The sequence below is a fragment of the Heterodontus francisci genome, chromosome 17 (genome assembly GCF_036365525.1).
Source record: "Heterodontus francisci isolate sHetFra1 chromosome 17, sHetFra1.hap1, whole genome shotgun sequence".
Taxonomy (NCBI): domain Eukaryota; kingdom Metazoa; phylum Chordata; class Chondrichthyes; order Heterodontiformes; family Heterodontidae; genus Heterodontus; species Heterodontus francisci.
The window spans coordinates 24,054,855-24,067,223 of record NC_090387.1 but is presented as its reverse complement, the minus strand read 5'-3'; the positions used below and the strand labels follow the sequence as shown (position 1 = coordinate 24,067,223).

The following is a 12,369-nucleotide window of genomic DNA, read 5'->3' as shown; positions in this document are numbered from 1 at the left end:
TTCCATCTCTCTCCCCTCTCTGTGTTCATCTCTCTCCCCTCTCTGTGTTCATCTCTCTCTCCTCTCTCTCCCCTCTCTGTGACAATCCTTCTCCCCCATCAGTGTCCATCTCTGTTCCCTCTCTGTGTCCCTCTCCCTTCCCTCTCTCTCTCCCCTCTCTGTGTCCATCTCTCTCCCCTCTCTGTGTTCATCTCTCTCCCCTCTCTGTGTCCATCTCTCTCCCCTCTCTGTGCCCTTCTCTCTTCCCTCTCTCTCTCCCCTCTGTGTCCATCTCTCTCTCCTCTCTCTCCCCTCTCTGTGTTCATCTCTCTCTCCTCTCTGTGACAATCCTTCTCCCCCATCAGTGTCCATCTCTGTCCCCTCTCTGTGTCCACCTCTCTCTCTTCTCTCTCCCCTCTCTGTGTTCATCTCTCTCCCCTCTCTGTGTTCATCTCTCTCCCCTCTCTGTGTCCATCTCTCTCCCCTCTCTGTGTCCTTCTCTCTTCCCTCGCTCTCTCCCCTCTCTATGTCCATCTCTCTCCCCTCTCTCTTCACGCTCTGCTGATACATAGGGCCAGCAGCTCTTGGAGGCGGGATCACCGTCTTTAAAGCGATGGAGATCCCGGCGCCGAAAACTTCACTTCTGGAACAATGGAAGATCGTGCTGGAGTTGCGGGGTGGGTGGGGGAGCGGGTGCGAATAGGCCTTTTCAGCCTGCTGCCAGGAGCCCCGCCACCTCCATAAGATCCCAGCTGCTGTGTGCCTCTTTCTGTGTCTCTCTTTCTCTCTCCCCACCTCTTTCTGTGTCTCTCTTTCTGTATTCCCCCTCTCTGTGACCCCCCCTCTCTCTGTGTTCCCCCACTTTGTGTCCACCATCTCTTTGCGTCCCTCCTCTCTATGTCCCCCCTCTCTCTGTCCCTCCCTCTCTCTGTGTTTCCAATTGTCTCTGCCCCCTCTCTGTGGCCCCTCTCTGCTTACTGACCTCAGCTGCTAAAGAGATGCGCTTTTGCGCCATTGCTAAACAAATGTCCTCCGCCATCTTTACTACTGACATTGCACCTTCAGCTTATAACAACCACCACCATCTTTAGTGATGGCAAACTGGCTTCAGCCAATGTTTAGAACTGCATTTGCCATCTTTGATGCTGGCAATCAGTCCTCAGCCAATGTCTGTAACTAGAACAAAAGAAAACTACAGCGAATGCTGGAAATCTGAAATAAATGATCAGGAGGTAAAGGAAGAAGCCAATGGCTGATTTCCAAAACCCCAATGTCGGAAATCTGCCATTTGGCAGAAATTTCTCATCCTTGAATTTAAAATTACCGCAGACGTCAAAATTTTTCCCATGGACACGTTGCCGATCCCTGCTACCAATTTAAAGATAAAATAGACTTTTGTGTTCATTTTCAGATTACGTACCTTCCTTTGAGGACAACACAGGGAAACTCGGACAGGAACTTCCTGATTTCTGTGTTTGACTGCAAATGTGTGGTTGCTGGAAGTTGCTGTCTGACTTACCCCATAATAACAGTGAACGGTAACAGCCTTACCGCTATTCCTACCACAAAATCTGTACCATATTTTGTCTTAAGTTCCTATTCATTTCTTTTAAGAAACATTTAGGAAATAATAAGCTGAAACTGTTCATCACAGGATATCTTAATTTTGTGTCCCATATCATCAGTATTTCAATAAAGTCATTGAATAAAGAGGTGTGGACATTAATTGGCATGTAAAATACTTGTGGGGGTGGAGGCAGATGATGGCTTTGCTCTCATTTTATATGTTAGCATGTTTTGTCGTTGTATCTGTGATCTTAGAAGGCTCCTTTGAAACTCTGAGAATGGTGACTGAGTTACTGAACCACTGTTAAGACTGGGGCTTAGACACAATGTATTCCAAGTACCTGAGCCAGACTTTAGCTAAACCATCACTGATAAAAGTTTTCATGTGCCACTAGTATGGGGCTAGTACGGGTTCTTGCTATTTCAGTCTATTCACAATTTTGGAAGTCACTTTTCCAGTAGGTAAGTCGCAAGTCTTTCACCACAGGGGTCTCTAGCAGCCAATAATAGTTAGCGCAAAGGAAGATGGTTGTGGTTGTTGGAGGTCAATCATCTGAGCTCCAGGACATCACTGCAGGCATTCCTCAGGGTAGTGTCCTAGGCCCAAACATCTTCAGGTGCTTCATCAATCATAAAGTCCTTCCTTCAATCATAAAGTCAGAAGTGGGGATGTTTGCTGATGATTGCACAATGTTCAGCACCATTCGCAACTCCTCAGATACTGAAGGAGTCCGTGTAGAAATGCAGCAAGACTTGGACAACATCCAGGCTTGGGCTGATAAGTGGCAAGTAACACTTGAGTCACACAAGTGCCAGGCAATGACCATCTCCAACAAGAGAGAATCTAACCATCTCCCCTTGGCATTCAATGGCATTACCATCACTGAATCCCCCACTATCAACATCCTAGGGGCTGCCATTGACCAGAAACTGAACTGGAGTAGTCATATAAATACCGTGGCTACAAGAGCAGGTCAGAGGCTAGGACTCCTGCGGCGAGTAACTCACCTCCTGACTCCCCAAAGCCTGTCCACCATCTACAAGGCACAAGTCAGGAGTGTGAAGGAATACTCTCCACATGCCTGGATGGGTGCAGTTCCAACAACACTCAAGAAGCTTGACACCATTCAGGACAAAGCATCCCACTTGATTGGCACCCCATCTACAAACATTCACTCCCTCCATCACCGATGCACAGTGGCAGCAGTGTGTACCATCTACAAGATGCACTGCTGCAAAGCACCAAGGCTCCTTAGACAGCACCTTCCAAACCCGCGACCTCTACCAACTAGAAGGACGAGCAGCAAATGCATGAGAACACCACCACCTGCAAGTTCCCCTCCAACACACCATCCTGACTTGGAACTATATCGCCGTTTCTTCACTGTCGCTGGGTCAAAATCCTGGAACTCCCTAACAGCACTGTGGGTGTACCTACCTCCCATGGACTGCAGCAGTTCAAGAAGGCAGCTCACCACCACCTTCTCAAGGGCAATTAGGGATGGGCAATAAATGCTGGCCTGGCCAGCGATGCCCACATCCCATGAATGAATAAAAAAAAACAATTGTACTATGAGATATATTAAAGTAAACATCAGAGTTGTAACCAAAACAGGTGGAAAGAACATTTTTGGATCATATGCAATTTTTTAAAAAAGCAATCATCAATTTTCCTTAAAATAAAAGCAAAATACTGCAGATGCAGGAAATCTGAAATAAAAACAAGAAATGCTGGAACCACTCAGCAGGTCTGGCAGCATCTGTGAAAAGAGAAGCAGAGTTAACGTTTCAGGTCAGTGACCCTTCTTCGGGCAGCAATTCATACCTGGGCTTAATAATTGAGTTGGTTGGGCACTCTTCTCAGGACTAGAAGATCCTGGCCCTGATATTAATGTGAAAGCACCTTGCGAGCAGGGAATGGAATAGCATATTTGAAACCTGGAATTCAAGTCAATGCATTGGATTCATCGATTTCAGCCTGATTGAGGCAATAAATTTTGACCTCCGGGTCTTGTGTCTCCAATCTGTGCAGCAGGTGTTATGTGCGCCCGCATGACACAATCCTGTCAGTTTTCTGTTAGGCAGGTTAGGTTAAATTTAACCTCTTACATTAGTGTGGAATGGAATTTTACTGATTAACTAGTGCATCTCCAGAGTTGGTTAAATTCCTCAGTAATATTTGAAATATTATTTTTCATTTATTCTCCTGGAGCTATGTAGAACTGAATTCTCATTTCTTTTTGAGCAATTTCTCTATTCTGTTGTGTTTCTGTAATTTGAACCAATAAAGTATATAACATCATGTGAGAGGCAATCTGAAAAAAATAAATGGATTAAATGGTCATATGAATGCAGCTCTTGAATGTATTATAGTTTAGCCTGATTCAAGGTGATGATGAAGTATTAGCTGGTTTAGCTAAAAGTTACTGGATGAATATTACTTCTGACAGTTAACATGATTGTTGATCAGAAGTTCCAAGTAAATTAGCGAGAAGGTTCAGCACTTTATCAAAAAAATCAATCCACATTGAGGAAAAGAGATTGCAGAATATTGTATAAGGTAAACATTAATATCTTCGAACCATTGAACTGAAGCAGGGGCCGGAATTTTACGGGAGCCTTTGGCAATGGGCTTGGAGGCAGGAAGGCTGGCAAAGTGGTATGGGAAGGCGTTGGTGGTGTACCTGATGCCTTCCTGCTGCCATGCAGTTTTGCCAGTGGCGGGAAAGTTGGCAGATGGCCTGCCCGCCCACAGCCCAATTGAGCCACTTAGTGGCCAATTAAGGGCCTCTTTCCACCTTTGCTGGCATTTTACTAGCAGTTGGGGGGTCCCTCTGCCACGTGGGGAGACCACTAGGTAAACTCTGGCGGCCTCCCGGTGGGCTGTGGGGGAGATGTCTCCTTTTTGGGCACTCTTTGGCCTCTGGAGGGGCCCCACAGTGGCAATGGCGGCCCCTGTGGCAATGGTACCACCTGCCCTCACCGATCTCTTACCCCATCCCCCACCCCTCACTGGGGCCTACAAGACCCCACTTACCTGGTTGTGAGGGCGCAGGTCCAACAATGCGCTGTTGTCCTCTAGGTGCAGCCCAGCAGTGACCACCACTCCCAGTGGCATTGCTGAGCCTGCTGAGCTGCCAGCCCTCTGATTGGGCTGACGGCTCTTGGGGGCAGGCCGCCATCCTTCATAGGACAGCAACCCTGGCGGCAGCCGCTTAATTGGCTGCCGCCCGTAAAATGCGGCCCCGCGTCCCACCGCCCGCAGAAGTGAGATGGCCTCACCACCGGGCTTTCGGCCCTTGCTGCGGCACCTCTGATGGCTCCAAAAAATCCCAACAGAATCTTTGCAAAACCATTTCTCTTCTATTTTCTGAGCATGTTTTAAAGTGTGAAGGGAAGAAACCTGATGAGCTATAAATTTATCACTAAGGCTTACCCTTGCTATGTCATCAAAAGTGTCCCCACTTTTGAGAAGGAAAATAAAGCAAAGAATGACCTCTGGTAAAAATCGTGGGCTTAACGCATATCATGAACCCATTTTTCTTCCCCAGTGTAATATTGGGAAAATTGGCCTCATCTGGCAACACAACTTATTTTTTATGGTTGATTAAACTGTGCCATATGTTTCATTCTCTGGCCCTGTGCTGGTGCTGTTTGTATGTGCCAAGGTCACTCATTGAATTCTTCATGTTGGTAAATGGCCTGGAAAGATGCTAATAACACAACTCACGCTGTTTTCGATTAATTGGGCAGCACTGGGGGGGGGGGGGGGGGGGGGGGGAAGTCATGTGATGTCCCATTGTTTTCCTCCAGCCTTTGAATTTAAATTGTTCATCTAATGATGACATTGAGGCCTGACTGCTATTTTAACTATGGGCATAAGCAGGGAAGTGGTTCTGCCTTTCCTACCCAGGTCAACCTATCCACAAGAGGCTCAAAGAGGTATTTTATGAACTTTTTTTACTATCCTTGTAGGGCCAGAAAGTTACAGGAGTACTCCCCAGACTTTATTAGGAAAATTTAGCCATCGCCTGCCCCAGGCTCCCTCACAAGACCCTCCTGAAATCCTCCCTCCCCGCAAGTCTTACCCGAGTCCCAGGAACTATTCCTTCACTGTCCACCAGTGGCCTTTTGCAGCCCGACATTGCACTCCTACCCTATAGCCAGCTTCCACATCCCATTAGTATCAGGTGGGCAACTAAGTGGAGGTGAGCAGGTCAGGCCTGAAAGTTAAAATCTCTCAGGTCACATGCTGCCGAGGTCAGGCCAGTTTTCTGCTCTCACCGACCCTCGCCCACCCAATTCCCGTTGGGGTTAAAATCTCAGTTCAAACCAGTTAAGATGGAAAGGACAGAACTTACATTGACTTTAAAAAAAAAGGCTTGCTTTATATAGTGCTTATTGCATCTCTCAGAAATGTTTCAAAAGTGTTTCCCGTACACTGAACTACTTTGAACTGCAGTGATTGCAAGGAAATAGGCCAGTTGTTTTGCATACAAAATTCCACAAAAGCAATGAGACCAATTAATCTGTTATTGCTGGTGTTGCTTGAGGGAGCATTGTTGGCCACAATACCAGAAACACTCCCTGAGTTCCTAATTTGGATATTTTAATCACTAAAATAGACAAGGCCTTGATTTATTGATTCATCTGAAGGATAGCACCTCCAGCAATGCAGCACACCCTCAGTACTGCACTAGAGTGTTAACTTAGGTAATGTACTCAGGTCCTCTTACATTCAAGTACTGGATTGGGCCTTGAACCCATAAGGTTCTGAGTCAACACCAATTTGTATTTATATAGTGCCTTTAATATAGTAAACATCCCAAGATGCTTCACAGGAGCATTATCAAACACAATATTAGCACTGAGCCACTTAAGGAGATATTAGGGAAGATGATGAAAAGCTTGGTCAAAGAGTTTTACAGAGGGTCTTAAAGGAGAGATTTAGGGAGAGAATTCCAGAGCTTAGGACCTAGACAGCTGTCAGTATGGCTGCCATTGGTGGAGCAATTAAAATCGGGATGCTCAAGAAGTCTGAATTGGAGGGGCACAGATATCTCAGAGGATTGTAGGACTGAAGGAGGTTATAGAGGTAAAGAGGGTTGATGCCTTAGAAGGTTTGGAAAAGAAGGCTGAGGATTTTAAAATTGTGGAGTCAGTCAACCAGGAGTGAATGTAGATCAGTGAACACAGGGTTGATGGGTGAACAGGACTTGGTATAAGTTAGGATATGGGCAGCTGAGTTTTGGATGAGTTTAGGGTTATGGAGGGTGGATGGTGAAAGGATGACCAGGAGTGTGGTCGATCTAGAGTTAACAAAGGCATGGATGTGGGTTTCAGTAGCAGATGAACTGAGGTAATGGCAGAGTTAGGTAATGTTATGGAGATGGAAGTAGGTGGTCTTGCTGATGGAATGAATATGTGGTCGGAAGCTCATTTCAGGGTCAAGCACAACAGCATGTCAGTGGTACGAATGTTACCAATGAAGTCAAATTAACACCAGAAATAATGGGGGTAAAATTGAGCTCTTTAGCACCCACGTGTGGTCACTACGTGGCCTCTTAAATTACCAAAATGGCATCCATGATATGCATGAACACATCCTAAAGGAAGCACTTGTATGCCTAATTTGTAAAGAGGTTAGCATGAATGCACCTAATGACCGCTGGCAGCATGCAGAGCAGGCAGATCTTGATGTAACTCGACATGTAATGCTGATTTAATGCCATTTTGGAGCTTCACATTCCATTCTGCGCCCTCTCTTAACCTCCCACAGCTGAACAGGTGTTCAATGGCATGTAGGAGCCCCCACCAATGCTCTTTAAAGGGATCCACTACTTACAAGTTAGTTGCTGGATTATTTTTTTCTGGCTGTTGTTGTCATTCTATGCATTTTGCTTTTCCATTCTTACTAAAAGTTTCAGCAGTCTACAGGAAGTGGTTTGGCTGGTGCTCAAGTACCTTTTTGGTGACTTAAAGGCTTATACACAACCCAGTTGCTTCCAGACACGGGTGGACTAGTAGGGCTTCCTCTTGGCATTGAGTATGAATAGGAGAATAAGCAGAAGCAAGGAAGAGCAGGAAAATCTGTTCGAAGAAACAGGAGAAGGAGAGGGCTTTCAGCCATATCCACAGAGGGTCTTTAGGAAACAGATTTGTTGGAGAATTGGAGAGCTATGGTGCCCTGGAGGCCCCTTTATACACCGGTATCCAGAACCATGATGGCAGCAGTCTCAGCTTCCATGGCAGTACTCAGACATTGGGTGGATGCTGCTGAGACATCAACAATCAGGCATCATGGTTGGGTCCACATGTGTACTGTTAAGAGGTGGCCACCCATACCATGTTGGAAAGGATGGGCTCCAAGATCTGTGCAAAGCCCTTTAACCAGTTGGTGTTGGACTCTGCCATGTTCCTTGACATTGAATGCAGATTTTCAGGCAGGCTTTGCAATGCGCCAAGCATTTGGGGTGTATACCCACCAGCCTTCTTCTGTAGCCTGGTCCAGTGAAGTCATCATCTGGGTTATCTGCAGCAAAACTAGTGTATGATCTCACCCTCTGGCAAGCTGGCACCTGCACAGTCCTTTCCCCTGCCCTGGCTGCAGCACACTTGTGCCCGGTGTCTCACCACATGTAGATCTCGCCTCTATGTTATCCTCCAAATTAGCTGCAGGTGTCAGCATCCGAGATGGTGGCTGTGACAGTGACGGCGTGTCTTCAAATTTATTGTCTGCTTGCTCTTTTTTTAATGCATTCATGGGATGTGGGCATCACTGGCTAGGCCGGCATTTGCTGTCCTTCCCTAATTGCCCTTGAGAAGGTGGTGATGCGCTGCCTTCTTGAATCACTGCAGTCCTTGGAGTGTAGATACACCCACAGTGCTGTTAGGAAGGGAGTTCCTTCCTCCATTGTCAGGGCAGGTTGAAGTTCCTGGGTTTCCAAAAGGAAAAAGGGACAAGAATAAGATTGTGGTGGAAGAAGAGCAGAAAGTAAGAAGTGCATGCTCACACTGTTAGCAGTTTCACTGTCAGAAGAGTTTGTGGGATGAGAGAAGGACTATTATGTATGCAGTTACCCTCATTTTCAATCACTTCAGCCCCATTGGTGGCCATATCCTCAGCAATGGCCCATAATAGCTAGCAGTGCCACCTCCATGGAGATTGGGGAGGCGCACCTCTCCCCTCCGGTTAGCTGCAGCTGCCTGCTGGCTGTTGTGGTTTAATAGCTGGAAGTCTGTGCAAGCTGTGAGATGTGGGCATGAGGCTTGCAACAGGCTAAGTGTGTGAGGGTGAGGTGAAGCATATGAATATTAGGTATGGGTCCTGATTGATAGAAACTGTTGGGAAGTGAGTGATGGGGGTGTGGCAAATTGAGCAGTGGCTGAGGCTAGTGATGCAGTTGGTAGGATATGGCATTTGAAGATGCATTCACTGACCTTGACCACTCATTCAACTTCTTCCTGCACTCCATCCATATTTTTGGAGCTATCCTCCACTATCATTTGCCACTGTCTTCTGAGTATGTGTCTGGAGGGCCTTTGGTTCACCTGAGGATACAGGACATCTCTCCTTTCTATCTTTTCAAGCAAGACCTCCTGTGAAACGTCTGATATCCTTGGTGCCTGTTCTCTCCCATGGTTAGCCATTGTTGATTGTTACGCAGTACGCTATTCCCAATGATCTCAGTATCACAGCAGCCCCAATGCACTACTCCTTTAAGAGGTACAGGTTAGCTTTAAGCAATACTAGCCACTCGTGATATTGGGCACCCTGCTAATGTGTCCAGCTAATGAACAGAATGGGGAGTGCTGGCTGCATGCAGAAATCATGGCAACTTGCAGGCAGCTCAAAGTTGGCATCCTGCCTCCATTTCAGTCAACAGGCAGGGGTTAATTATGCATTGGGATTCCTGGGCCTGTTTTGGGGGGTTTCCAATTTGACCCCTAATATCTTAGATCTTAATCTCTATTATCTAATTTATTTTGGAATATACAGTGACTATCCAATTTGATACATTAACAATTGAACAAAAGCATACAATCAATGCTGTGATGTTACTTGTTAAATTTATTTGAAATTCTCAGGATATAACATTGAATAATTATTCAAACACTGAAGTGAGTGTAAAACAGAATGTGATTGCTTCATTCTGCACTGACTACCAAAGACAACATCTCATAAATATCAAATGAACTCTGGGGTTAATTTTCCAATTTCACTACAGAGTAAATGCAAAATTCCACACATTAATTTTAATGGCCAGAAAATAACAGGCTGGGGTGCACAGTTACATGATGGCCTAGATTTTGAAGTCAGCAGCAAAGTAACTGTGCTCGTCACTGACCGTGAAGAAAACTGCCCACAAAGATGTAGCGATCTCTGTGGCATGGATTTCAGCTTTCCTGATGTTAATTTGAATCTGGTGCCAAGTCAAAGGGAACTCTAGACCACCAGCAGCAGTGATGTAATCATGCACAGTAAGCAGCCAATCACATTGAAGAATTCTCATTGACAATAAACCAGGAAATAAAATGCACTGATTATCCTTCACTTTTTACAACTTTTACAGAGAACAAAATAAAGACTGGGACATACATATCAGAAGCTGGAATAAACAAACTTTAAAAAGTTATTATATTAAAGAACCATGGACTTTTTAGAATTATGGAAAAAAATGACATTACACAAATATAAAATTAGTTTTCCAAGGCTAGAGAGGTTGTACAGCAGGAGGTAAGATTTGGTATTCCCTTACAAGTCCAGTTACACCTCATTAACAAGGCATTTTTATTCAGGGCATTTTAACAGTAATATTACAAAGTAAAAAGGGAATTTCTCATCTGTTCAGTGATATCTAAAACATCCGTTTGTGGGGACTTCAACAGCACACCCTGTGGAGGAACGGAGTATCAGTGACAGCAACTGTACAAGCACAGACTCCAGTAGTTGCTATCAGTTTCACGGTTGTATGATGGCGAATGCTGACAGTTTCACTGTCATCTGAACTGCAAAATCCAGGCCATTATGTATTCCTGTCGTGCATCAGGAGAGCAACAATAGAAAACGTTACCTTTGTATAATTTGGTAGGCCCCCCCACCACCCCCGGTTGTATTAAAAATGCATCGCACTGACAAGGTTTGACAAATCGTTTTGTTCCTTTTCTTTAAGGAACCCTCAGGGATGTGATTATGTGTACTTCTTGTTTTCTTAATACAGCAAAGGTGATTTATGTATCCTATCCAGAGTCGAATCATGCCTTCTGTGTTCTAAACCATTGTCGCTATATTATTGAATTTTCAAAGGACTATTTCCTAATCTTGTGCAGGCCAATTCAATGCACAACAAAGCAGCACAAAATTGGTTTCTGCCTATAGCTGGAACTTAAACTTTCCGTTCACATTGCACAGGAGTTCATTAGCTTGAGTATAATTCTCTGTTGTATTTTTCTATACCCTAGTGACTCCTGTCATTTGTTCCCTCTCTTTTCTTGAGACTCTTGCTGTGCTTTACAAAACTGAACAATTGCCTCATCAGTTCTTTAGTCTGGTTAGAAGTAGTGAGAATGCATTCTCAAAACAAGAGTACTCTGTGAATGCTTCCTATAAAGGTGGCAAACATCTTATTTGGAGAACACTAGGTGCCCAGGAGTCATTCTGGGGAGTAAAATGCACTTTAATATGGGATTTATCAATAAAATAATACAAGCATAATTACAGTTTTCAAATACTTTTGAGCAGGAGCAATATCTTCAGACAGAGAGTTGAGAGGCGATGGAATTTACTTCCAGGGTTAGTAATTGAGGCTGAAACTATTTCAATATTCAAGTTTAAATTATATAGGTGGATGAAGGAAAAGGGCATGAAGGAATATGATAATTGTGATGAGGACTATTTAGTCATATGGTGGGGTAAACACCAGCATGGACTGATTGGGCCAAATGGCCTGTTTCTGTGCTGTAACTGTTATTGATATGTATACATAAACTTTTAGCACAGTAATTCCGGTGGACAGGGAGGCAAAGAGTAGGCTTGGGGGTGGGGGTGGGGGAGAGGCAGTGGAATTTTCTTGTGTTACACTGTCCATCTAGAACCTCTTTAGATATTGTGACACTTTTCATCAGACCTACTGGACTTAAATCCCTCATATCAATCACCAAATAACAGCATCTATATAGTGCCTTATTAGAAACTATTATTGTCAAGGCAGTTGTAATAAGTTAATACTGATTGTCAGTCGGTACATACATAATCAAAATTCTTTTGTCTTCTCTCTATAGATTTTGATCCAAGATATTTTTGGGCCTGGAGCCGCTTTCTTGATTATATCCAGTTTTGTTTAACCTTCACCGTGTTGTGCCTCTTTGTTACGTACCTCCTGATCGACTCTCAACTCTTTGTGGAAACTCTTGGCTTCTCAGCTGTCCTCATTGAAGCCATGTTGGGAGTACCTCAGCTTTTCCAGAACTTCAAGAACAAGTCAACAGCAGGAATGAGGTAAGAAAATATCCTCACTCATAAAAACTTAAATATTTTGGAAGACCTTAACCATTGCTACAAATAATGTGCTTGCTTATTTTAAAAATGTAACATAACAATAGTAATGTTCATTTTGAGCGATTACTCTTATATAGAGGTAACAGGGAGCTTAGAACAGGGTAATGTAGTAGCTGTAATATATCTAGATTAGCAAAAGGCCTTTGATAAGGTACCACATAATAGAGTAATGAATAAGGTCAGAACATGCAGAGTCAGAGGAAAAGTGTCAGAATGGGTAGCTAACTAACTGCATGACAGAAAGCAGTGAGTAGGGGTAAAAAGTA

The 12,369-nt window shown here is 44.4% G+C and overlaps 1 protein-coding gene across 4 annotated transcripts in view; it reads left to right on the top strand.

The window, feature by feature from the left end:
* si:dkey-246g23.2 (solute carrier family 66 member 2) overlaps positions 1-12,369 on the top strand; it is an 80,777-nt gene that overhangs the window by 28,865 nt on the left and 39,543 nt on the right. For all 4 annotated transcript variants that reach the window (XM_068049157.1, XM_068049156.1, XM_068049158.1 and 1 more), the window contains exon 4: positions 11,827-12,043. In XM_068049157.1, the coding sequence (XP_067905258.1) occupies positions 11,827-12,043 (217 nt within the window). The remainder of the gene's footprint in view (positions 1-11,826; positions 12,044-12,369) is intronic.